This window comes from Eptatretus burgeri, chromosome 2, assembly GCF_056783735.1.
Source record: "Eptatretus burgeri isolate ZD-2024b chromosome 2, Ebu_testis_v1, whole genome shotgun sequence".
Classification (NCBI taxonomy): Eukaryota; Metazoa; Chordata; class Myxini; order Myxiniformes; family Myxinidae; genus Eptatretus; species Eptatretus burgeri.
The window spans coordinates 151,928,434-151,956,289 of NC_140962.1; the positions used below are offsets into that span (position 1 = coordinate 151,928,434).

General features: G+C 46.5%; 1 protein-coding gene across 5 annotated transcripts in view; it reads left to right on the top strand.

The window, feature by feature from the left end:
• LOC147033567 (uncharacterized) overlaps positions 1 to 27,856 on the top strand; it is a 59,187-nt gene that overhangs the window by 14,534 nt on the left and 16,797 nt on the right. For 2 of the 5 annotated variants that reach the window (XR_015051604.1, XR_015051605.1), the window contains one exon: positions 10,829 to 10,942. Coding sequence is in view for 3 of the 5 variants with exons in the window: in XM_085856569.1 (XP_085712695.1) it covers positions 4,391 to 4,775; positions 10,829 to 12,102 (1,659 nt within the window). In the remaining 2 variants the exon portion in view is untranslated. Of the gene's footprint in view, positions 1 to 3,849; positions 4,776 to 10,828; positions 14,179 to 26,948; positions 27,827 to 27,856 lie in introns of those variants that run through there. The other 3 variants (XM_085856569.1, XM_085856559.1, XM_085856549.1) reach the window with 3 other exon arrangements.

The window sequence follows — 27,856 nt, forward strand, 5'->3', positions numbered from 1 at the left end:
TCAAAGCATATGGCGCTGATTTTGGACTTCCACCCAAATGCCAAACCTGCTCTCCATCTTTTCCAACAAACTGCTCCTTGATTGAGTTCACGTTGTTGCAGTTATGGAAGTGGTGGACTGGGTAGTAGCTTTTATCTTGTCTGCATTCTTGAGAATGGTTCCAATAGTGGACTTAGCCAAGCATAATGAAAGACCCACATCCACCTGATGCTTGCCCGCCGCTACCCTCCGTAACACACACATTTTCACATCCAAAGTTATACTCCTCCTCGACACTTTCGCTTCAGTTCCAACGCTCTCGCTTTCAGACCTTTTCCCAGACATTTTTGTTATAATCTGCTCAAGAAACATACGAAACGAATCGAAAACGGATGATCTCGGCTCATCATAAACATCTCGGCTCCTCTGCGTAACTTTTGTGTCACTTTACGAATTTTAATCACTTTTTTAAAACTTTTTTTTGCCACGACAATGAGTGCGATAACGAATCAGCATTCTGCGGAGTCGCGTTAAGCGGGGTATTACTGTATCTATGTTTGCATTCTCATATGCATGTCAGTAGACCAACGGTGGTCGTGCAGATTTTCTCAGTCATGTCAGTCAGTCAGAGAACAAGAGTCATGTCCCTTCCAGGCACTCTGTCAATTTCACCTGACTGAAAGGCAAAGAAGTCCACAGAGTCCTCCGGATGAGCCGCAGTTGGTCCGTACACACAAAACAGATGCAAGTTTCTTGTTAGTTTCATGTCGACATGAAGAGCTCGATGTGACAATGTCTGACAAATCAAATGCTGGTGCAGACGAGGACTGACCAGGACTCCTACACTACCGTGTCGGCGAGGATTCGCAGGTCCATCCTTTACCATGTTCTTGTTGTTGAAGACCTTCCGTTGTGACGATCGATAATCGTTGAACCATGAGGAGGTCTAAAGACAGGTTGTTGGCGAAGTTTGCGGCCATTGGAGATCTGTAATTAAGGGTACCAATATGTAGGGACAGGGTCCAGCGATATATCGATATATCAGTATTGGAATTTTGAATATACCGTAATACCGAAAACAAATCAGAATAAAAACCACAACTGGTATTTCACCAACAAATCGAAGAAAGGTCTTTACAATCTTTAAATACTCTACATGATTTTAAAAGCTTTGATGCACTCATCTACACCATGAACAGTGGAACATATCACGTCAAGGCGTACCAGGAAGTAGTAGGTACAGCAGGTTTTAGCTTTTAACCCACAGCACCCGAGCACCTACAAGCAATCGCGTTTACCTTTGCCCTCGAGGCTGTTTTTAAAGCAATTGCTAATTGGTTATTTTATATGAATCGGGTGTGCTTCAGAAAGCCTGTGCCGATTTCCGAAATGGCGGTCCGCGATTGTCATACCGGCCTGTGCAGATAACCGGTGTGGACATAGTCGTACCGGCCTGTGCCAATTACTGACATGCAGATCCTCGACTGCGACATTGGCCTCTGCGGATTACGACGACTAATCTTGCTTTAAGACAAAATCATTTCAATACAAGTTGAAGTTTGAGTAAAATAACCATTCTCATCACGGAGAAAAATCCAGCATATCAATATCAGGAAAAAAAAAATCCATGCCGACGGAGCCTCAGCTGGGAGTCCACAAGTCTCAAGGTCCGCAGCGCCACTCAGAAGATCCTCTTTGGACAAACTGCTTCCGGTTTTCTCACGCCGTTGATGTTTCCCTTTCTCTCGGCCTCTCAGTTTCCTCTACCTTCGCCACAGCTCGAGAGTGCCGAAGCCTTTGTAGCAATGTGCAAGGTAATATTAAATGATTCCCAACACGATTACTTTGTGGGTATAGGGAAGTGTTTTAGGCCCCCACAAAAAAAAAAAACGGGCAATACCGGGTACACCTGCAAGGACCTAATAGATACCTTCTGCTTCTTCTTAATGGTGTACCTTATCTCACTACTCAACCACCCTGGTCTCTTTCTGCTTCAGGTTTTGCACCTCAATGGAATGCACTTACTCTGCACTCTATACATTCGCTCCTTGAAGGTTGAAAGTATTTGAGATTCTGCCCAATTATGACAGCAAACGTTTTTTTTTTTTTTTTTTTTTTTTTGAAAAAGCGGGACACCACTGACAAAAAGCGGGACGACACCGACAAAAAGCGGGACGACACCGACAAAAAGCGGGACGACACCGACAAAAAGCGGGACGACACCGACAAAAAGCGGGACGACACCGACAAAAAGCGGGACGACACCGACAAAAAGCGGGACGACACCGACAAAAAGCGGGACGACACCGACAAAAAGCGGGACGACACCGACAAAAAGCGGGACGACACCGACAAAAAGCGGGACGACACCGACAAAAAGCGGGACGACACCGACAAAAAGCGGGACGCCACCGACAAAAAGCGGGACGACACCGACAAAAAGCGGGACACCACCGACAAAAAGCGGGACACCACCGACAAAAAGCGGGACACCACCGACAAAAAGCGGGACACCACCGACAAAAAGCGGGACACCACCGACAAGCATTTAGTGCTCTCTCCGGGAACCACAATTGACTTGGATGGTGCTTGTCCGGCATGGCCAAACACATCACCTTCAAATGAAACATTTCCCCGATCACCGTATCCAAGTTGTTTGTTCCCCCATCACCATGTTCGATTCGTTCCCCCATCACCGTGTCCGAATTGTTCCCCCATCACCGTGTTTGATTCGTTCCCCCATCGCCATGTCCGAGTCATTTCCCCATCGCCGTGTCCGAGTCGTTCCCCCATCGCCGTGTCCGAGTCGTTCCCCCATCGCCGTGTCCGAGTCGTTCCCCCATCGCCGTGTCCGAGTCGTTCCCCCATCGCCGTGTCCGAGTCGTTCCCCCATCTCCGTGTCCGAGTCGTTCCCCCATCGCCGTGTCCGAGTCGTTTCCCCATCGCCGTGTCCGAGTCGTTCCCCCATCGCCGTGTCCGAGTCGTTCCCCCATCGCCGTGTCCGAGTCGTTCCCCCTTGCTGTGTCCGAGTTGTTCCCCATTCGCCGTGTCCGAGTCGCTCCCCGATCACTGTGTCTGAGTATGTTCCCCCTTTGAGACCTCACTCGGTCTTGTGCAAAAAAAAAACCGTGTGGATTTTTTGGGGTGAGAAAAGTAACAAAAAAGAGGTAGCGGTGGAGAAATGAAAGCGGGCGCAAAGGCTGGTGAGAGGGCGAGAGAAAAAGGTGTGAACGAATGCAGGACGCGCGGTCTGGCTTGTGACAAGAGACCTGGCCTGAAAGACCTCTGAGGATTGGAGTGATCCCTCCAAAGGTTGCCTGTTGGAGGCACTGTCCGTGTTGAAGACACTGAGGAAGAGGAGAGCCTCACTGGAGCACGTTGATCGGATAGGGAGCAGAAGCGTTTCCTCCTCCTGAGCGTCACCTGAGCCGACCTGAAGCAACGTGTGGCTTCAAGGTGTTGCAGGAATTGTTCCGGTTTGTTCGCTGGCGAAGTTTGAGAACCCTTCCAGAGAGAGGGAAGGGTGGTGGTGGTGGTGGTGAAGTGGCATCCTTGTGGCCTGTGACTGGGGTGAAGCTGTTCGAGCGTCAACTCAAATAGGCCTGAATTCTTCTTGTTCTCCCCTCCCCCACCTTTCTCGTTTACCAATTATTTTCTTTGTCGCCTGGTAAATATTCCTTTGTCATTTTGCTCCCCCCCCCCCTTGGGATTAGCTTGGGATATCTGGTGAGCCGTTGAATTGCCTTGTCCATATTGTCGTGGTGCCTGTTATTTAATTTCTTAATTATTACCATTGCATATATTTTATTATATTATTTATTTATTTTTTAGGAGGATGGTTTATTCATCGCTTGGTGGTTTTTCCCCTGTGTTTCCTTATCCTGAGGAAACATTTGCCTTTATTCCTCTGTTTTGAATCCTCTACTACATTATTGGATTTGCATTCGATGGTCACCAATATCAAACGGTCGTGGAGCCATTGTACTTCTTTCAATCACCCACTGGTCAGGTTTAAACTGCGAATGTTATTGTGTAACCGGCTCCGAATTCCCCTCTTCAGTGTGAGGTTCCGGTGTCTCCCCTCACACCAAGGAGGCCCGTGAGCCGCGAGGTCAGAAAAAGGCGCGAAAATCTCAGGGTGAAAGAACATCGTGCGAACTATTGGGCGTGACGTCACTTCCGCCTTTGCTCGTTGCTCATCAACTGGTTCGACTGGTTCAGGTGTTTCCCTCCACGTGGAAATATCTTTCGACATTTACCGCTGAGAAAAGAGAAAGTCCTCCAACAATAGGAATGGAGAAAATGCGAGTGGTTTATTTTATTTATCTGTGATCGGCACGTGTTCAGTGTTCAGTGTTCAGTGTTCAGTGTTCAGTGTTCAGTGTTCAGTGTTCAGTGTTCTTGATGGACAATGGACGAGATGAGAGCTCGAGGAGACCTCGGGCTCGTCCCGGCATGGATGGACGTTCTGGGTTTGACGGAGGAGTCTCTCCGGGCCGCGGTTACGGGTCTCGGGGTCGAGATCTTCGGAGCTCTGTGTGCCCGGGCCAAGCCCGCTCCGGTGAGGGTTCAACTCTGTTCTTTGGCTGCACTGAAGTTCACCTTCACCATGTACGCCGAGCTCTGTCAGTACATGGAGTCGTGTCGTGCGGAGAGAGGATCGGAACGGCTCGTCGAACCTGGAAGTGGACGTGGAAAGTTCGCCGAGTTGACCGGTGGACCTGATGGAGTCGTGCGGATCGAGGTTGAACACGAACATTTGGGTCTTGAAGAGGATGAAAGGAACCTCGAGAATGGTGAGGCTCACACACATCGAGCTTACACACACACACATACACATACACACACACATACACACACACACACACACACACACACACACACACACACACAAACATCGAGCATACACACACATCGAGCTTACACACACATACACACAAACATACACACACATCGAGCTTACACACACATACACACAAACATACACACACACACACATCGAGCATACACACACACACACACACACACACACACACATCGAGCACACACACACACACACACACACACACACACACACACACACACACACACACACACACACACACACACACACACACACACACACACACACACACACACACACACACACACACACACACACACACACACACACACATCGACTTGCACACACACACACATCGACTTGCACACACACACATCGTCTTGCACACACACACACATCGACTTGCACACACACATCGAGCATACACACACATACACATCAAACTTACACACATCGAGCTTACACACACATACACATCAAACTTACACACACATCGAGCTTACACACACATACACATCAAACTTACACACACATACACGTCAAATGTACACACACACACACACACAAACATCGAGCTTAGACACATGAGCTTACACAAAAAATCGAGCTTGCATGCACAAACATCGAGCTTACACAAGCATCGAGCTTACACACACATCCACATCAAACTTACACACAAACATCGAGCTTACACACACACATCCACATCAAACTTACACACAAACATCGAGCTTACACACACATTAGCTTACACACGTACACATCGAGCTTACACACACATTAGCTTACACACGTACACATCGAGCTTACACACATACACATCTAGCTTACACACACATATCGAACTTGCATGCACACATAAACATCGAGCTTACACTCACATATACATGAAACTTACACACAGACATCGAGCTTACACACACAAACATTGAGCTTACACACACAAACATCGAGCTTACACACAAATCAAACTTACAGACATCGAGCTTACGCACACAAACATTGAGCTTACACACACAAACATCGAGCTTACACACAAATCGAACTTACAGACATCGAGCTTACACACACAAACATCGACCTTACACAATACACATCGAGTTTACACACACATTTAACTTGCACACATACACGGTGAGCTTACACACTGTCCATTGAGCTTACACACCCATCAAGCTTGCGTACACACACACTGTCCATTGAGTTTACACACACATTGAGCTTACACACGCTGTCCATTGAGCTTACACACACATTGAGCTTACACATGCTGTCCATTGAGCTCACACACACTGCCTATTGAGCCTACACACTGAGCTTGCACACACTGTCCATTGAGCTTACACACATTGAGCTTACACACTGTCCATTGAGCTTACACACCCATCGAGCTTGCGTACACATACACACACACTGTCCATTGAGTTTACATACACATTGAGCTTACACACGCTGTCCTTTGAGCTCACACACTGCCTATTGAGCCTACACACTGAGCTTGCACACACTGTCCATTGAGCTTACACACATTGAGCTTACACACTGTCCATTGAGCTTACACACCCATCGAGCTTGCGTACACATACACACACACTGTCCATTGAGTTTACATACACATTGAGCTTACACACGCTGTCCTTTGAGCTTACACACATTGAGCTTACACACACTCTATTGAGCTTACACACACTGTCCATTGAGCTTACACACATTGAGCTTACACACAAATTGAGCTTGCACAACCCTAACCCTAACGACCTCCAATGGGGGTTTCCTTCTTTTTGTTGTCAGAAACACGTGCGGATCTTTCAGGGAAATGGGGGTGTTGTTCACTTATTCCTACATGCAGATTCGTTTCTGAACCCATTCCATCCAGATGAACACAACTTGAACAGAAGATTGCGCACACGGAACTGCAAACTGTGAGCTCAGGACTGACCTGCCCGCGCGACCAACGCTGATACTTAAGGACATGGGGGCGGGGGGGGTGGAGTTGGGGGTGTGGGTGGAATCGGGGGTTGGGGGATGGGTGGAATTGGTGAGATCAAGGGCGATTCTCCACCTTTTGTGGGAGTGGTCTCGTGGAACATCGGCCACGTGCCGTCCTCTTTCCACCGAGCACGGTGTGCGCATGGGGTGACATCCTCCCTGCAAAATTGCTGTGCCGGATCAGTCCTCAGTCATCCTCTGTTTGTGCCGCGCGGGTCAGCTCACGACTTATCATGGTGCTGATATGCAGTGGGCCCCATTTGTCGCTCAAACACCCTGGAAAGGCGCAGATGGATGGCTGGATAGCAGGGCGATCCCCGCTGTGAGAAGGACGTGAAGGAACGGCAAGCGCACACTTGCGCCTGGGTGCAAAGTGCTCCACTTGTAACAGAGCTCGGCTTGAGCTCGATCGTGAACCAAAAGTGTCCTTGGGTGAGGCAAGACAATAGTTCCAAGGTGCAGGAAGGCGATGGGTATTGGTGAGCGAATGAAGTCGCTTCACTTCAACTATAACTGTTCATTTTAACCAGATATGCTGTTGTAATGACGAGTGTCCATTTTGTCTGTGGGAGGTCAGAGCTTCAACCACCAGATGAGTGGCACCAAAGATTCTCGGAATAGTATGTGCCGCTTCCTTGCTTGATGGTCTGCATTGAAAGAGGTTAGAGCATGGACCAACATCTATAAGTTGGCAATTATCGGCTTTGATGGGTCAAATGGCCTCCTACGTTGAAGTTCCTTGTTGCTCCTTGGTGTTATTAGTCCTATATCCCATACTCGTAACGACATTGGATGGTGAATCCCCAAGAGGCAGCTTGATCCAAGACTTGTGAATACACTTCAAGTACTTGTGTTCTGAAACGGACTCGAACCCACTCGAACAAGAGGAAATTCATTGGAAACTAGAAGGGCACTCAGTCGAGCGTATTCCTCTGCCAGGCTGATCAGTTTACGTTTTGTATCCCACTGATAGGCCGGATCTGGATTCGACCCTGAACCAAAATTTTATTGGCTTGCTCTTGTCACCTGACCAATTCATCCTCCTCGTTTCGTTTGTAGAGAACATTGTACTTTACGGTACTTCTACATATCGACGGTCCCCTGTGCCAGTGCGCATGCGCAGCCTGAGCCGGAGCCAGAGATGTTGTGGGTGTTTCAACCTGCTCAATACTTGTTTGATTATTGTCGTTCCACGCTAATAAAGTGGTCGAACAAATTGAACTCTGTTCTTATTTCGATTGAATCCGTCCCTAAAGTTTGGGGAATATTTGTGTGAAGTTTCCACTCGATCTGTCCAGCCGTTCTGGAGAAGATTTTGAAAGGTTTTCGGGTAAATCCAATATGGCTGCCAAACCATGTGACCTATGATGTCATATGTGTGAACCTTTTGTTAACCTCCGCCATCGAAGATGGATGGAGGTTACTGTTTTCACCCCTTTCTGTTTGTTTGTTTGTGAACAGTATTACGGAAAAACTCCTCGACGGATTTCGACGAAACTTGGTGAGGGGGGGTTAGGTATGGTCCAAGGATCATGCCATTAGATTTTGGACTTGGTCCATAATCCAATATGGCCGCTATGGCGGCCTATTTGAAAAGTATTTGGTTTTTTTTTTTTTACATTTCTACATATATTAAGTGATTTCCAACCCCCCCTCACCCCCCCCCAAAAAAAAAGAGAAAAAAAAATTTAGCAAATTTTTTTTCAACAAAATTTCGATTTTTTTTTTTTTTTTTTTTTTTTGCATTTCTACATGTTTTCAGTGATTTCCAACAAAAAAACATGCCAAATTTATAATTGCGGCTGATTTTGGAACTTCAGGTGGATATACCCACGTAAAATCAATTTCTGTCTCAAGGAATCTCGTTATGACAAATGAATTGAGTTTGTAAAAGGGAAAGTTGCAAACTATAACTCTCTGAGCACTGTTGACGTCAAATTGAATGAATAGGATATCAGGTTCACTTGAGTGACCTTGCAGTATTGGCGGCGGAGGTTTTGCACTCTACCGAGTGCTCCCCCTCCAGTTCCTCATGGATCGGTGGTCACACGTGTAAAGTTTGTTTTGCCTCGATCTGTTCAGTCATTTCAGAGAAGATTTTTGAAGGTTAAAAAACAACAACATGGCTGCTGAATCATGTGACCGATGATGTCATCATTTTTTTTATTCCGAGATGACCTTCAAAATTTTTCACACTGATCAGATGTAGCGTTCTTCATATGCAATTGTCATGTCATAATGAAGGCACCTATGACATCATAAAAAAATCACTAATTCCCCATGGGCAGTACTTGCCATGTGCCAAGTTTCAATTTTTTTCTTGGTGCGGTTTCAGAGATGGAGGTCTAAAATATTTCCCTTTTTTCCAACAAGGCTGCCACACCATGTGACCCATGACGTCATGATTGTCATAAAAACATTCCACATGAGTAGTCGCTCCGATGGTGAAAATTTTGTCTCAATCTAACAAGCGGTTGCGGAGAAAAACATGAAAGTTCAGTGCAGACAGACAGACAGACAGACAAACGGACCCACATGCAATTCCCTCTCCTTCAGCGAGGGTAACCAGAAAGAGCAATCAGAGATTGCAGACAGGACTTGTTTTGTGTAGCAAACAAATGGAAGGATGTACAAAATGAAAGGTTGTTCATTGCAAATGAAAGGTCTAAATGGTCGAGTTGTAAATGTGTGAAGGTCAAAGGTGTGGAAATTTGTACCGGTTAAAAAGTGGAAAGGTCTGAAAATGTCTAAAGGGATCGAAAGAGTGTAATTTAAGGTATAAAGGGTTGGGATTGTCTGAAGTTGTCGAAAGGGTCTTAAGGTCAAAGGGGTCTACATGGTACAAAGAGGTCTGAAAGGTAGAGAGGAGTCCAAGGGTCTTCGGGGTTCTCAAGGGTCGAAGAGTATCTGAAGTATCTTTGAGTTGTAACAGGGTCTATAGAGTCTTGAAAGGTCTTATGGGTCTTTTTTGGTCCTCTGGGTCGTTTGGGTGTTTGAAGTCTTTTGGGTTATTGAGGCTCTCTGGGTTCTTTATGCGTCTTTGTTGTCTTAATGCGTGTTGGTGTTGTAAAGGATCGAGAGGGATTTTGGGGTATTGAAGGATCATGGGGTCCTTGAGGGTCGAACGTAATTCATACACATACTCAAGTTCTGTGCGGACAAACAAACGGACCCGAATGCAATACCCTCTCCTCTGTCGAGGGTAACAAGTCCGTCTGTTGAGAGATTCTACCTGGATCCTCATTTGTCACATGTTCCTGCCACAGTATCCTCAGTCTCGGTGTTCTGGCCTTCGTATCGAAGACGTTAAGGCAGTCGATGATCATCGATGTACGTGCACAGGTCTCAGACAGAGAAAAAAAATTGGTTTGATCGCTGCCCTGCACGACTTCCAGAAAACAATTTGTTCCTTTCTGACACAGTGTGAAATTGTGAACGGATCCGCATGAAATTTTGTGGACAGGTTGGGTGTGTGACAAGGACGAACTGATTCGATTTTGGTGAAGATCCGGATCTGGATCCGACTGCTAGAAGTTTGTAAAGTGATTCTTCACCATTGAGCGATAGGGCCAAAAACGATACATAGCACGATATCTCAAAAATGTATTGAGTCAGATATGTTCTCGTAGATCAGGCATGACGGGGCGGAGGTATGCGCTGTACCGAGCGCCCCTCTAGTTTCAATTGGTATTGTTGTGCATTGTACTGTCATGATTACCATTGTGATGAGGAATTAAGAAAAAAAAAAGCCACTTCACAAAAGTAAATGGTAACCTGCAACTTTTGAACACACCGCATGGACACACGAGGCCCCGTGTTGAGAATATTCGCACGTAAGGGTCACTCACAGCTCATTTACGGATCATTTATCTGATCCAAATACTGCACAGCTCATCATTTTATTTGGTAAACAAAAACATTGCCTTCAAAGCTGTACATTGAGATTCTTTTCAGAAGGCCAGTTTCTGAGATGTGACTTTATTTTTTTTCTTTTTTTGCTAATTATTATCTTTACAGGCAATCGGAAGAAAAATGTCACAAAGTTTTCCTGTACCTCGAGCTCTCACACCTTCAACACGAGGGCTGCATTGATGAGACGCAGGAAGACGCACCGACCACATTCCAGTGACAAACTGAAGGATTGCACCGATTATTCTTCTCGTACATGTTATCAGAGCAAATCGGTGAACCACACTGAGACTCACACAAAAGAGAGAACTTATACCTGCAGTGTGTGTGGAAGGGGAATGAAGAGGGCGGGGGAATTGAATCATCACATGCTGATTCACACGGGCGAGCGCCCGTACTCTTGCAAGGTTTGTGAAAAGATGTTCTCCTCCTCTTCACAATTGAGAAAACATTTTAGTTCTTCCCATCCTGGCGAGCGATATACCTGCAGTACTACCTGCAATATGTGTGGTCTAACATTGGGAAGCTTGTATAAGCGGAAGATTCACATGCGGAATCACACTGGAGAACGTCCATTCTTTTGCAAATTTTGCGCAAGGACATTCTTGACTTTATCCAATTTGATAAATCACACACGTACCCACACAAAGGAACGCCCACACGTGTGTGAGGTTTGTGGCAACAGGTTCTCCTTTTCTTCAGGTTTGAAAAAGCACACTCTTCATTTCCACAATGGGAACAAACAAGATATCAACAATACAAGTAACAAGCCGTATACCTGCAGAGTGTGTGGCAAGGTATTGCGTGACTCCTCAAAGTTGAAGATTCACATGCGGATTCATACCGGAGAGCGTCCGTACCCTTGCAAGTTATGTCCAAAGGCATTCTACTGTTCCACCATTTGGAAATATCACCAACGTATTCATACTGAAGAGAACCCATACCGTTGCAGAGTTTGTCCGAAGGTACTCTCCTGTTTATCAGCTTTGAAAAGGCATGCACTTTGTCACATAAGGAAGAATGAACGAGTTGACTTGAGAGAAAAACCTCACAAGTGTTCTGTGTGTAATAGGGTATTTTCTCGTTCATCGAGTTTGTCTCAACATATCAAAATGCACACCGGAGAGAAGCCCTACAAGTGTTCTGTGTGCAGCAAGTTATTTGCTCGTTCAGTGAATTTGTCAAAGCATTTTAAAATACACACCATTGACCGAACCAGACCGACTGGAGAGAAGAGACATTCGAAGAAAAAAAAGAGGCCCTACAAGTGTTCGGTATGTTTCAAGACCTTTATTCATTCTTCAACTTTCTACGAACATGAAATTATGCATGAGGTGAAGAATTACCAACGGGAGAATTATCCTTATTCTGCCTTCAGTTAAGTGCCGGAGAAGCCCCCCCCAAGTGTTCTGCCTGCAACAGGGGGTTTGCTCAATCATCATCTTTACGTGTCCATCAAAGACTTCATTAATGAGAGAAGCCCGAGGAATGTTCTGTGTGCAGCAAAACCATTGTTCAGTCATCAGCTTTATATTAGCATCAAAGATTGATACATTCAGAGGAGGTAGACCAAAAAATTGGATAACTTAAATATCGACCAATGAACAGCAACACGCAATCTTAAAAAAAAATGAAGCACCAAAGAACCACTCCGTGGTCGAAGAGGGCCACCAAATCTGTCGCGAACCAATGTGGAAGACGATTGCCAAGGGAAACCTGCAGAGCACATGACTCAAGCTGCAAGCATCTATCTCCCCAAGAAACAAAATCAAAGAAACAAACTTGCAGTAGCAATATTCAAAAACATTTGCAGAAAAGTAATAACAAGTGAGAATAAAAGATACTTCACATGAAATTGAAACAGTAGCGCATACAGCCACAATGTTTGCAAAGAAGAAAATGAGAAGTATAACATGGAATGCCCACAAATGTACACTTACAATTGGGAGAATGACAGAAGAGCAGGAAGATTAAAAAAAAATGAGCTGGATGGATTGGAGTTCCTGAGGAGTGGTGAGCATCACTGGGATGGAGAATGAGTCATAATAAATTAAAAAAGACCAAGGATATTGAACCAAAGGCTTAAATAAGATGACATAAAATAAGTCAGTCCAACAAGTGTAGGTTCTGCAACGTAGAAATAGAAAGCCCCAATCGCCTTCTCTTGGGATATAAAAACAAATCGATCAAATACCCGGACGCACAAAGGCACAACAACGTGCAGGGAGTAATCAACTGACTCCTCTGCAAAAACGTTGATATCCTAGTCTTTGAAAAAAAGACACGGAAGTATGATCGAAAAGCGATAGTTGAAAGCAAGGACAGCGTGCTTACGTCTGATCTGTCCAGTCCATCAAGCAAGAACATAGAAAAGAAAGCATTGTGACCGGACATGGCACTCGGGTACAAAAAGGATAAGATGGCATTGCTTGTCGGGGTATCAGTGCCGGCCACTTTGACCAAAATATCATTACATGGAGGTTACAAAAATGATGAAGTACAAGTTAGAATTACGGGAGTAATTAAAAAAAAATATCCTCACTGAAATCTTCAAAACTATCCCGATGAATAATTCTGTAAACTAACTACAATTGGAGGCTGTCTGGGGATCAGTGGAAATCATAAAACGAACCCTCGGGGGAAAAAAATGAACTCCAAACTCAAAGGAGAAGCAGTAAACTAAAACTAACCGGGAGGCGACGATGGTTCGCAGGCATCATTGAACAATGCCACGATAGGTACAATTGACTTAGTGGAAGCTTTTGAGGAAGCCCTACCGTAAAAAAAACCTATCTCTTCCATCAAAATTGACCAAATCAAATCGGAATTTTTTATATGTTGTAGTTATGGACATTACGCACAGCTTCTAGGAAAAGAAATTGCGAGAAAAATAAATTAAAAAAAAGTTCAAGTGGCTGTGGCACGCCCCTCATACAAAAAGACACAACTCGACCATGATATCTAGCTTGTGTCCAAATTTCATCAAGATCACATCAAACGTCATGGAGCTATGCTCTGGAGTGAGTCACAAACAGACAGACACAATGAAAATAGTGGTCACTGCTGGCGCCCGCGAACCAACTGTGACACGGCACACACAGTACGCAACAAAGCAAAAGGTTCTTTTGAAAACAGTCGAGAATTTATGACAGTTTTTCAAACTTTAATATTTTCAGTCTTACCAAGATTCCAGCACAGAATTCAAAAAATTGAATGCGTAGGAGATTGGCACATCAGGTATTCGGGCCCATTGGTACTGAGGGGTATAATGTTTGTGTTTGAATTGAATAATTCCCACCTGATTATTTTTGCATCAAATTGAAAGCTGGTTTTTGTTGTTTATTCACGGTTTTCAGTTTCTTTCGGCTTAGTATTTATGTTTATGATTTTGATGTTTTGGCATTGTTTTAATAAATCCGGACTTTATCCGTTTGACCACCGGCTTTCTTAGTTTTCTTTTGGACTTGTTCATTCCTGCTAACCTTTTATAGCTTATCACCTCAATTAAGTTTTCAACCCTTTTGTCAAATGTAGAATCCACAATCATGACGGGCATTATGACAGTCCTATCGTTCTCACTGCGTTGCAGCAAACTGGCATGTTGCACCATCATGAGTGTCCACATAAAGCTTGCTTGTTTCCACTCCCAATTTCAACATTTACTTGGGTATTGAATTCTTCTACCAGGCCATATGATGGCGTGAGAGACAAAGACATTTTGGTTCTCCAATCCGTGGCTTGAGGCAGCAGAGAGGGTGGGGTTGGGGGAGGGGGAGACGTGGATTTGGCTTGGCAGTAAAAAGTTGAGTGAGGTAGCTTTGTTACATCAACCTACGTCTTTGTTCTGCACGTACTGTGGTTGACTTGATATTTGTGGGAGTTATTTTTCACGGTTTGACTTTCCAAACATTTTAGGAGAAATTGTCATTCGTGGAAAATGTATATGTGTGCACTGTAATTCATAGAAAACGCAGTCGGATACCAATCCGCCATGTCCGCTGTTTACGCTAATCCGCAAAGATAAAACAACACGTGTTTCGTGCATAATGGCGACATGAAATAAAGTGTCAAAATCTTTCGACCTTTTAGTCCCCTTTCGACCATTTATACTCTATGGACCTTTTTAGACCCATCAGACCTTTTACTTTTGACCTTTTTTCAATTCGACCTTTCCTTCATCCTGTTTCTAAAAAGTCTAACTGTTACTTTGTTTCTTTTCTCCATTTCTCCTCCTTAAATCTACCTCCTCCTAACTCCTCACCTCTTACACCCCCTCCTTACCTGGGATAGTACCCTTCTTTCAGATTTAAGCTACAACTTCACAGTTGCCACTACAAGCCTGTGGTCGGTATTGAGGAACTGAGCACTCCGGTAGACCCTGCAGTTCTGGATCATCCTCCAGCAACCATCAACGAGCACATTCTCAATCTCCTTTGTCACACCACCAGCGTTGGAATACCAAATTCAGCGATGAGCCTGTGGGCAGTGAAACCATGAACTAGCCACCCTAAGTCCATAACTACTTGCAAAGTCAAGGAACTTAGTGCTATTCTGGTTTACATTTCCAGACCCATGGGGACCAACACATGTCTCATAACCATCCCTATCTGTGCCATTCGATGCATTGAAATCCTCCAAGACAAGAAGAGTATCTCGCCTGGAGCACTGATCAACCACAGACTCGAGCATGGCATAGAATGCATCCTTCACGGTGAGATCACTCGCTTCAGTGGGAGCATATACAGACCGAGACCAGGGAAACGACACCCAAGGAGTGACGAATCCTTCGTCTCATATTATGCTTGTTGACCAGTGTTACCTCATTTATCATTAGAGTCAGCTTATTGTGACAGCTCCAGCAACACCTTGGGCATGGGAGTCATCAGAGCGACCAGACCAATTGTAGGTGTAACCACCAACCATGATCCAGTCTCTGAACCTCAGATATTACTGCAATACCGATTTTCAACCGCTTGAGCTCAGATTTTCAACCGCAGAGATGACATCTCAGCACCACTTCGCCACACACCAGCGCAATCTGACCCTGGATGTTTACCCTGTGCTTTTTCTCCTATCGTCAAGGATTGAGGATCCCAAAGGCTTTGCCCCAATCCTGTCATCCGGTGAGCTGCCCTGTGAAGAGCAGCAGCACAGGAGGTACTCCCACGGAGTGGATTTTCAGTTTTCTTTGCGTTTTTTTTTTTGTGTGTTTGGCAGAATGAAGTGTTTTACGGTGGCTGGAGTGCGAGTCATGCCACCAACCTCCTAAAACAAAGTAACCCAACTGCATGAGGACGTCCACATACACAGTTGGGCACGAGATAAGGATGGCTGTTGGCTCACAAGGAGCTCCTCCACCCTTTGACAGGTTTTGTTTTTAATCCCACTGGGTGTCCATATCATACACCCTGGTGGGGGACACGGTTTAGTCGCTGACAACCCGACCAAAGACCAAATGGAAAATCCCCCCCCCATCTACTTTCTCAACAATCCTCTTGAAGAAGTCCTTTCATTCAAGCTTTTGGGCCTCGCTATCTGCCATGATCTTTTCTGGGAAAGCCACATTTCCAAGCTGGCCTCCAAAGACAGTCACCGACTGGGCATCCTCCATCGTGCAAAGTCCTTCCATGGCACACCTGAGCTCCTGACCATGTACAAAGCTTTCGTCCACTGCCTGATGAAGTACTGCTCTCCCCTTTGCGCTGCTGCTCCCACCTCTCATCTTTCTCGGCTTCACGCTGTGGAAAGCAAGGCATTTAGGATCATTGGTATCTCCCGTGATGAGGCTGTGACTTTAGGTCTCTCACAACGTGATCTTTGTCTTCCTCCGTTTCCTCTCTGGCCTTGCCCCACCTGCTCTATCTATGATCTGTCCAACTCCCCCCCCCCCTAATATTTCCGCAGAGCGCTCAACGTCTGCCAGCAACTCCCTTCTGGTAAAACTACCAAAATCAAGAACCACTGCTCACCCTCATTCTTTCATTCCTCTTTTTTCCCGCCTTTGGAACAAACTCCCACACTCCCTTCAATCCCAATCTTCCCTCCAGGTCTTCAAAATAGGTGTTCACCACCATCTCTTATCTTCCCCCATCCAAAACCATGATTTTTTTTCTTCACCTGTTAATCCACCCCAAACTCACCTGCTTCAAATTCCCTGCTTTTCTTCCTGAAAGTCCCTGTTCTGTCCATCTTGTTTACCCCGTGCACCCTGCCCCATCCCTCTCCCTTGCACAGATCTTCCGATGTCTCTGTTCCCCACTGTTCTGTGTTTCCCTCTCCCGCCTCTCTTGTCTCCTGCTCCCCTTGTTATCCGTTCTGTGTTTCAGCTTTTATATGAGCCTCAACATTGTCTATTAAAAAAATTACATTTCAATTGTTTGCACACGGGCGGCTCACGCTCGACCTGCACTGACTGCACACTCTCCTCGAAACACCATACTTTGCACGGCAGGCCCCCACGGGACCGCTGTGGAGCCAAAACGTATTAACATTTTTCATCGTCCACACACGGACGGCTCGCCTGGCAAAGACTGCACACACCCCTGGCACACCGACACACCTGGAACCAGTGTGGATTCAAATCTTAATCGTTTTAATTCACGGCACATGGTGGGCTCACTCCTGTAAGTAAACCAGCGACCGCTCCTGTCTAAGTAGGTGCACGCTTCACCCTCTCTCGTGCCGATACACTCTCTGCGGCACACCACGCACTTGTCACATACTCCGCTCCACTTGTACACCAACAAAACCCAGGAACTTTATTCCACCAAACTGCGGCACGCTCTCCCTCACATCATCCATCTCCTCTCTCTCTCAAGCTTCCTTACCTTCCCAGGAGCCACTCTATCACCACTCTCCAGGGGCATCCACGTCCTTCCTCCATGCTCCTGCAACATGCTGTGTTGATCCTTACACAATGCATTCCATCAACTCCCCCTTTGCTGTTTTTAGCTTCTCCTCTGACTCCTAATTCTTCTCTGTCTCCCCATGAAGTCTTTTAACTTCTTCGGCGGTTCCTCTCACCTCTTTCTTTGCCTGTTCCATTCTTCTCTTTATTCCTTCCATCTCTCATTTCGCTCTCGCTAATGTTACCACCACCTATTTCTCCTCCTCAATTCGCTTATCCATTGCTCGCACTCTTTTCTCTGTTCTTCTATCCATTGTAACTCCCGTCTCCACTATCTTTACTGTTACCTCATCATGCTGCTTCTTACACTCCTTTATAACCATAACTTCTCACTTTATTCCTTTCTGTGCCTATTTAAAATCCCCAAACACTCCCTTTAACTGCGCTCTTCCTTCCGAAGTTCCTTTACCCCCATGATTAACCCAGCTACTTTCCCCTTCAATCCATATATTCACTCTCCTGATGTAGCCTGACTGGTTGCCATCTCCCGTCTTTTCAGTAATGGCTTCTTTCTTGCCACTTGTCCATGAAGGCCAGCTTTGTGAAGGGAATGGGAGATTGTTGATTGATGAACACTGATCCCCATTTGGGACATAGAGCCTTACAGATCTTTCAATGTCATTGTTGGATGTACAGTGACATCCCGAACCAGTTTCCTGTTTAACCAGCTACTGAATTTGGATGGGCGATCTGATCTGGGTAGAGTCTTGGTCGTATGATACGTCTTCCAATTCTTAATGATGGATTTCATCGTACTCAAAGGGATAATGAGTGACTTTGAAATCTTCTTGTAACCCTCTCCTGAACCGTGCTTCTCCACCACTTTATGTCTGACTTCTTTGGAAAGCTCTTTGGTCTTCATGTTTGCCTCGTTGGTTGACCAAGTGAGTTGCACATTAAAACTCCTGAGATAAGTGGGGGAGCTTAAGTTTGAAGTTAAACCCCTGATTACAAACAGGTGAAACCTATTACACTAATTTTGTAACCTTTCAAACAAATAATTTTCTCCTGAAGTGATTTATGGTTAATTTGGCAAAGGGGGTTGAATACCAGGTAGGGTTGACTCTGCCTGTCATCCTTCTGAGGTCGACAAAATGAGTACCAGCTTGCTGGTATCCTGTGTCGGAGTGGTGACCCATCTAGGATTGTACCCAATAGCCAAGGAGACTGCTTAGGCAGCACCAACGCTCTGTGCAGAGGATGGTCCCATAAATATAGTGTATGGTCTTCACAAACGACTCCAAAGTGATAAAGGTAAAAGAAATGTAGATAGAATGTGAATAAGTTCGATTAACAGAGAAAATCAGATAATTCTCAGTTGCATAAGTATTCAACCGTCCATCCATCCATTGGGACCATCCTCTGCACAGAGCGTTGGTGCTGCCAAAGCAGTCTCCTTGGCTGTTGGGCACAATACCGGACGGAGCACCGCTCCAACGCCGGATACCAGCATGCTCGCACTCATTTTGTCGACCTCAGAAGGATGACAGGCAGAGTCAACCCCACCTGGTATTAATTCAACAGCTGAGTGGGATTTGAACTCAGGATCCTAGGAACCTCGGTCATGTTTTTCGAGGACGTTGGTGGCAGGATTTGTACATCGACCACCATAAAACACCGCATTCTGCAAAACACAAAGAAAACTGAAAACTCACTCTGTGGGAGTACCTCCTGTGCTGCTGCCCTTCACTGGACAGCTCACGGGCTGAAAGGAGTGGAACAAAGCCGTCGGGACCCCCACTCTGATAAGAGTAAAAGCACGGGGTAACCTTCCTGGGTCGGGTTCCGGTGATGTCGGGGTGGTGCTGAGGAAACGTCCACCAGACGGCGGTCTCTTCGGGTGGCTTCCTGGAATGTCGTATCCCGAAGAGCAGATAATCACCTGTCTCTGCTATCACCTGAACTCCAGTGTTTGATCAATGGTATGGCAGCACTCTCTGAGGTTCGGAGACAGGATAGTGGTGAGATCATGGCGGTGGTTCCACCTACTACTGGTTTGGTCGCTCTGATGGTTATCATACCCAAGGGGTTGCTGTAGCTGTGTCCAATAAGCTGACCCCATGATAATTGAGGTAACACTGGTCAATGAGCATTGTGAGACTGAGGATTCGTCACTCTTCAGGTATCATTTTGCTGGTCTCTGTATGTGCTCTGACTGAGGCAAGTGATCTCACTGTGAAGAAGGCATTCTTTGCCGCACTTGAGTCTAGTTGATCAGTCGAAATACTCTTTTAGTCTTGGGATACTGCTACATACCCAGGTGAGATACTCCTCTAGTCTTGAGGGATTTACATGCATCAACTGGCAGAGATGGGGATGGTTATGGGATATGTGCTGGTCCCCATGGGTAACTGTCAACCAGAATCGTACCAAGTTCCTTTACTTTGCAAGAAGTCAGAGACTTATGGTCATTGCTGGACTTGGTATTGCAATGCTGGTGGTGTGGCAAAGGAGACTGACCATGTGCTCATTGATGGTAACTGGAGGATGCTCCAGAACCGCATGGTCTACCGGAGTACTTCGCTCCTCAATACTGACCACAGGCTTGTGGTAGCAACCCTGACGTTGCAGCTCAAGTCCAGGAGAATGGTACCATCCCAGCCCACGCTGGATGTTGTCAAGCTCAAGGATGACAGGGGAGCTGAGACATTCGTGAACAGGCTGATTGGGGATTTGGGGAGGTCTGGGTATTTCAACAAATCCTGAAGAGTTGTGGAGTGCCTTCAAGACTTCCATCCTTGATGTTGCCTTTGGATGTCTTGGAACCCACCGTCAGGCAAAGAAGAACATTGTCTTCCGAGGGACACTGGATACCATTGACCAGAGTCGCAGGGCAGGGCTTAATGGCAGAGCTGAGCTGTTCAGGAAACTGAGGCATAAAACTGTACGTGCGCTGAGGGTGGACAGGGAGGTCAATGTGTGAAGAATCTGTGAAGGGGTAGAGCATCACCTATGGTCAAGTGATTCTCGTACTGCTGCAGGGGAATTTGCGCATTGTATTCCTCCAAGCCCATCCCTCAGTGTACTGAAGTTAGAGCGGAGGGTGGTGAGCTCTTCACAGAAGACTCCAAAGTGAAGGCCTGCTGGGCCATTTACTTTGAGCAGCTGTACCAGGCTGACCCAACAGTTGTTGAGTTGGATGTCAGTGGTGTGACTATCTCTATTGCTGACTCTCCAATCAACAATGAACTGCCTTCGTTCGTGGAAACAGGCTGCGGTGAACCAGTTGGAAGGGGGTAAAGCTCCTGGTATCTGTGGCATCCATGCTGAACTTCTCAAGGATGGTATATATGCTGTACTTGTGCCATTGCATGCAGTTCTGTGCTTTGTTTGGAGCTCAGGCATCATCCCAACTGACTGAGAGAGGGCGTTGTTGTCCCTCTCTGGAAAGGGAAGGGTGATCGCCAGGACTGCAACAGCAACTGAGGGGTGACGCTGCTCTCAGTGCTGGGCAAGGTCTTTGCTCGAAAAATTATTGATCAGGTTCTCCACCATCTGCTTGAGGTCCGGCCTCCAGAACAGTCGTGCATTACACCAAAGAGGTCAACGATTGACCGTATCCTTGCTCTTCGGGTCTTCAGCGAATGCAGATGAGAGTTTTAGCAGGGGCTGCTCACAGCCCATGTTGATAACCACAATGTGTTTGATTCAGGGAATTGGGATGCCCTCTGGAGGATTCTCGGTCTTCGTGGATGCAGTCATCTTTGCAAAGACTCTGGATGTCCTTTTGGGGGTGCTCGAGATGCTGAATGAGGAGTCGGAGCCACTAGGATAACGCGTTTCATGGGTCAAAACTAAGATCTAGGCTTTCAATGACATCTTGGATGCTGCTATCTTGTCTGTACCTGTTTGTGGTGAGGATGTTGAGTCACGGAGAGATTCACTTACCTTGGCAGTGATATTGATATCTCCGCTGGCTGTGAGCCAGAGGTCGATAGATGTCTGGGTCAGGCCGAGGGATTGATGCATTCATTGGATCATTGGGTGTGGCACTGTCGGTACCGATGCAGAAGGACGAAAGTCTGAGTCTTTGAGTCCTTTCAGTCCTCCTTTCAGTCTTGCTTTGCAGATGTGAGACTTGGCCTCTGACCAAGTATCTGAGACAGAAACTTAACTTCTTCGGAGAATCCTTTGCTATCGCTGGTCAGAGTTTGTGCCCAACGAGCATTTGCTGAGAGAGGCTCAGATGCAATTTGTTACTTGTATAGTCTGTGAGCATCAGCTGTGGCTCTCTGGGCATGTGGCTCATTTTCCAGATGCTGATCCTCCTCAACATATTGTTTCAGCAATGGAGCCTTGTTAGTGGAGAAGGCCAATGGGTCAACCACATGCCTCGTCACTGCAGCTGGTTGATCAGCATCTCAAGGAGATGGGGATGGATCAGGCATCTGCCTGGTGGATGGCCAGAGGCCCCTGGAGTATTGGCGGAAAGTGGACACAGCAATTTCTCGGTTGTGGAAAGTGGACACAGCTCAGTTTCTCACATCGTATCCTAATCCCAAACCACTGTGGCGTTCTTAACTTTCTTCTTAAGCACAATGGTCTGTTCAATAGCTGGTGACTGAGCAATATCATGTCCTTCTATGTACTGTATGTTGGGCCCATAACATCTTCCAGTGGAGTTAAGTGATGCAGCGCTGCGTTAAACGCTTTTCAGAATCGACGCCAATTGCCCCGTTTCTGCAGCCATTGAAAATATCACCTTGGTTTTAATTTTGGTCGTTTGAACAATGGTCGTTTGGTCGTCTATCCGTTTCACAGTGTATTGTCGTAATTTATGATCAGTCTTGAAACGCAAAACTCTCACTTTCGCACAGTTTGAGATGCGATTACATTGCCAATGTCTGATCAGGATGTGGACCAACTGAGCCATTCTTCTGGTGTTGTTTCTGTTAGTGGGGTTTTGATTTTGTCTCTGCCTCTTACATCCAACAAAAGTGACAAAGTGGGATTCTCATTTCCTAAAAACGGTGTTCGCAGAGATAGGTAGACACACACACACAGTTGTTCTGAGGTTTGTGGAAGGAACTGAGATTGCCTTCAGTAGGATTTTCCTTCCATGAGGCGAAGGCAAGTTGTTCCAGGAGAACGGTCTTGCCACAAGTTTCAGTGTACCATGGGTGGAAGGAAGGGTAGGACAACTGAAGACGAGAGGGGATAAATCTGTACATGAGGGAGAGCAAATTTCTTTGAAAAAATTCCCAGGATGAATTGATGTCGGTGAGTTTAAAAAAAAAGTTTTACACCTCAATGGAATGTACTTACTCTGCACTCGACACATTTGTTCCTTGAAGGTTTAAAGTATTTGAAATTCTGCCTCATTATGAAAGAAAACGTTTTTTTGGGGGGTGTTTTTTATTTTTTTTTCCAAAAAGTGGGACATCGACAAAAAGCGGGACACCACCGACACCAGGACAAAACGCTTTACGCCTCCCTCCGCGAACGACAGCAATTGACTCGGACTGTGCTTGTCCGGCAATAATTGCGTATGAGCCAATATTTTTTTAGGGGACTGCTGCAGATTTGCCCAGATCGATGGTTACGTTGCAATTCCATCGGGAACATTTTTATTTTTTTCATTGTAACCTCAACACACTTGGTGATGAACAATCTGAAAAAAAAGGAAAATTAATGTACAGTACATATATGAGATGTATTCAGACATTTTCATCAACAGGCAACAAAACATGATGTAAGCAAGAATGGCCACGCCACTCGATTGGAGTGCAAACCTCCGGCAGAGATTCAGGTCACACAGCAGCCACTCCACCATCCACCCGCCACTTCCACCCAGTCGCAACACAACCCAATACAACCCTTTCAAAATGATGTCATGAATTTCATTTTGTACAGACCTTTAATCAAGGCGCTGCACATGTGTTTTCGAGAAACCCCTTCCACCAACGCCAGGCCAGTCATAATAAGCCAGCATTTGCATGGGGGTGATTCCGTCTTTAGTCATTTGAAACACTTTTGAGCAAGCCAAAGAACCGAACAAAGGGCAACTTCAAAATGGCTAACTAATAATAGCTCTCAGGCGACAGGAACAGCTGACAAACAAACATCTGAAACCTCTTCAATGAATTGCCATGAAGAAGTCCCGAGACATCGCACAGCTTCCTCCAAAGGCTGATGAGAACATACCTGCTCACAAAGTCATAAAGTCCCAGACAGTTTCCGCAGAAGGAATACGACCTTCGGGAGATATTGTTGTCGTGACGGGTTTGGTGGAGAGGACGATCGCTAGATGGAGCAGTTGGACCGTCTCCCACCGAACACCGGAATTGAAGGTCATCACTCCGGATAACTCCGAAGTCGACGGGTCGCTTATTGGACCATAGACGCCAATATTTCGACCGCGCAGTTAGGGTCTTTTTGTCTGATTCCAATTTACCAAATTAGCCGAGCGGTCTAGCAACCGGGGAAGCTAAACCCTCGGCCAGCTTTGTCCGAACCGAGTCGCTGTTATCGACTCGGATCCGGCGAAACCGAGCGGGAATTACCAAAGCCGTGCCAGTCCAAATAACAATTTACGGCACAATCGGCCTCCCTAATTCTCATGCCCGAACCATACTGAGTCGATGAAAGAAAGCACAGACGACAAACTGGAACATTTAACAGTTATTTATTTACAATGTAAGAGGGAGGGAAACACAGAGCAGACTTAACCACGAATATGAATGCAGGCAAATGTACAATGGAATCACTTAAACGATTTCTACTTATCAGACTGGCCACAGACAGACACACTCACCCAAAAAGAAATGGACCTCATGAGTCTTTATTCGGCCCTTCAGCTCGGGATGGAAGGCGAGCTGAGGGTCAGAGTCTGGCCGGGTACCTGGCCGCCTCGTGCAGTTTTACCGACTCGCACTTGTGGAGCTCAGAGTCCGTGGACGGGAACGGGGATCCCCAGCTCGAGCGCTCCAACACAACCCACCACGGTGGGACTCGAACCCACGACCCAGAATCCAACGAGCCCACGATCCTGGCTGCCACGAACGACGATCGACGACACGAGCACCACGAAACACCTCCGCCACGACCACCACCACCACCACCACAAGCACCAACACAACCACCGACTACCAAGGAACCCCGAAAAAGACCGAAGACCCCCGCTGAGACAGCTCACCACCTTTCTTCTCCCTTCTTTGGGCGGGTGGAGGGATCCGCTCTAAAGTAACTCGCCTCCGGATTGGTCGGGGAGCGTCGGGCGATCGGTGTCCTCCCCTCATTGGACGAGGCGAACATTCCATCTGGCTGGGCGGGGTCGGCTCTGAGGTGATCTCACCCCCGCCTATGTCCGTGGCCTCGAACAAGTGCGTAATGGCGCTGAAGGAGTGGAGGGGGATTTAATGCAGAAGACTAACTTGAAACAAACTCGCAGCGGACACATGAAATTCCCATTAGACATAGGGGAGAGATTCTAACTATCCACATATACTTAACGAAATAACTAAACTTTGGGTCAACTGTATGTGTGAAGGCGAATAGTTTCCAGATTCGTAACAATATAATCTGGCAACATGAACAGCCAATCAAGCAAGTCGTTGAGAATCCTTCTGATCAGATCTTCAGAGGTCCCAGGCCCCTGTACGGCTTCTTTGCCCCACCGTAACGTGCTGGTGATTGCCCTACCATCAGCCATTTGTGTTTCTATGAATGCGTGATTGTGTCACATGCATTCAAGGACAGATATACATCATTTTGAAAGTGCTTGAGGGTGGGAGAAGCTTCGGGATTCGGGCAGAGCTGCCACGAGCCAGACGTATAATAAATCTGATATTTATGATATTTTTACAAATATCAGGTGATCTGGAATTTAAATTCCAGATAAGGGATTGTCATCACACTCTGTCCGTCCTTCCATCTCCTATTTCAACTTCTATGACCAAACCGCTGCGCCGATCCGGCTGAAATTTGGCAGCAACGTTCAATAATAGGAATTGCAAAGCTTGTTCTGGTCACATGACTAAGTTGGTCAAAATGGTCGTCTGAGTAAATTTCTTCAAAAATATTCTTCTCCAACCCACCAGTCAGAATGCCTCAACAATTTTGCTTACAACATTGAGCCAGGATAGGGATGTAAAAGTGTGGAAGTCATGCCGATCACCTGACCGGAAGTGTGTCAAAATAGCCAACTTGGTGAATTTTTGGGGAAAAGTGCATAAATTCCTTCAAAAATCTTCTTCTTCAGACCCACGAGTCAGAATGCTACCAAAGTTGGGTTGTGACATTAGGCCACGGCCAAGATAAACTGCAGGGTCCAGTGATCCTACTTTTAGCTTATCTAGAATTTCCATTCCATTGCCATTGCCATCATGCACCGTCCGTCCGTCTCCTATTTTGACTTCTCCAGGCAATCCGCCTGGCCGATCCGGGTGGAATTTGGCAGCAATGTACCTCCTTTGACTGGAAACAGGAATTGCAAAGCTTGTTCCAGTCACATGACTTTAAGTAGGTTAAAATGGCCGATTTAGTAAATTTCTTCAAAAATCCTCTTATCCAGACCAACCAGTCAGAATGCGACCAAATTTGGTTACAACACGAGGCCAGGGTCCAGTGGTCCTTTTTTATTCCAAAAGGAATATGATTGATAAATACGAAAAAAGAACTTTACATCAGTTTTTACATCACAGAATGTCATCATTCTGTCATCTCACGATATTTTGTCATCCTGATAGTTTTATGCCCGAATTATAAAAGTGATGCTGGATTTTTGGGGGGGTTGGGAAGGGGGCCTCCCCCCCTGCCCCCCCACACTCCATGATTCCCCGCCTCGTACACCCTCAGGCATGGCCAAACACATCATGTTTAAATGAAACACTTCCCTGACACTGAAAATGTTGTCATTCCCCTATGGCCGTGTCCGAGTCGTTCTGTGATTGCCGTGTCCGAGTCGTTCTGTGATTGCCGTGTCCGAGTCGTTCTGTGATTGCCGTGTCCGAGTCGTTCTGTGATTGCCGTGTCCGAGTCGTTCTGTGATTGCCGTGTCCGAGTCGTTCTGTGATTGCCGTGTCCGAGTCGTTCTGTGATTGCCGTGTCCGAGTCGCTCTGTGATTGCCGTGTCCGAGTCGTTCTGTGATTGCCGTGTCCGAGCCGTTCTGTGATTGCCGTGTCCGAGTCGTTCTGTGATTGCCGTGTCCGAGCCGTTCCCCGTATCTGTAATGGACTGTTTATGGTGTGAAGGACGGTGTCAACCTCTTCGTCTTCCCCAGCGATTTACAGCAGGACAGCACGTTTTTGTTCCGAATCGGTAATGTGCGCAGTGCTCATGTCGTCGCCGTCGTTGTTGAGGGCTGTAATAATTTTATTCCTTCAATGGTCACCAATATCAAACGGTCGTGGAGCCGGTGTGGACCGAGGATCCATTGTACTTCTTTCAATCACCCACTGGTCAGGTTTAAACTGCGAATGTTATTGTGTAACCGGCTCCGAATTCCCCTCTTCAGTGTGAGGTTCCGGTGTCTCCCCCTCACACCAAGGAGGCCCGTGAGCCGCGAGGTCAGGAAAAGGCGCGAAAATCTCGGGGTGAAAGAACATCGTGCGAACTATTGGGCGTGACGTCACTTCCGCCTTTGCTCGTTGCTCATCAACTGGTTCGACTGGTTCAGGTGTTTCCCTCCACGTGGAAATATCTTTCGACATTTACCGCTGAGAAAAGAGAAAGTCCTCCAACAATAGGAATGGAGAAAATGCGAGTGGTTTATTTTATTTATCTGTGATCGGCACGTGTTCAGTGTTCAGTGTTCAGTGTTCAGTGTTCAGTGTTCAGTGTTCAGTGTTCAGTGTTCAGTGTTCTTGATGGACAATGGACGAGATGAGAGCTCGAGGAGACCTCGGGCTCGTCCCGGCATGGATGGACGTTCTGGGTTTGACGGAGGAGTCTCTCCGGGCCGCGGTTACGGGTCTCGGGGTCGAGATCTTCGGAGCTCTGTGTGCCCGGGCCAAGCCCGCTCCGGTGAGGGTTCAACTCTGTTCTTTGGCTGCACTGAAGTTCACCTTCACCATGTACGCCGAGCTCTGTCAGTACATGGAGTCGTGTCGTGCGGAGAGAGGATCGGAACGGCTCGTCGAACCTGGAAGTGGACGTGGAAAGTTCGCCGAGTTGACCGGTGGACCTGATGGAGTCGTGCGGATCGAGGTTGAACACGAACATTTGGGTCTTGAAGAGGATGAAAGGAACCTCGACAATGGTGAGGCTCACACACATCGAGCTTACACAC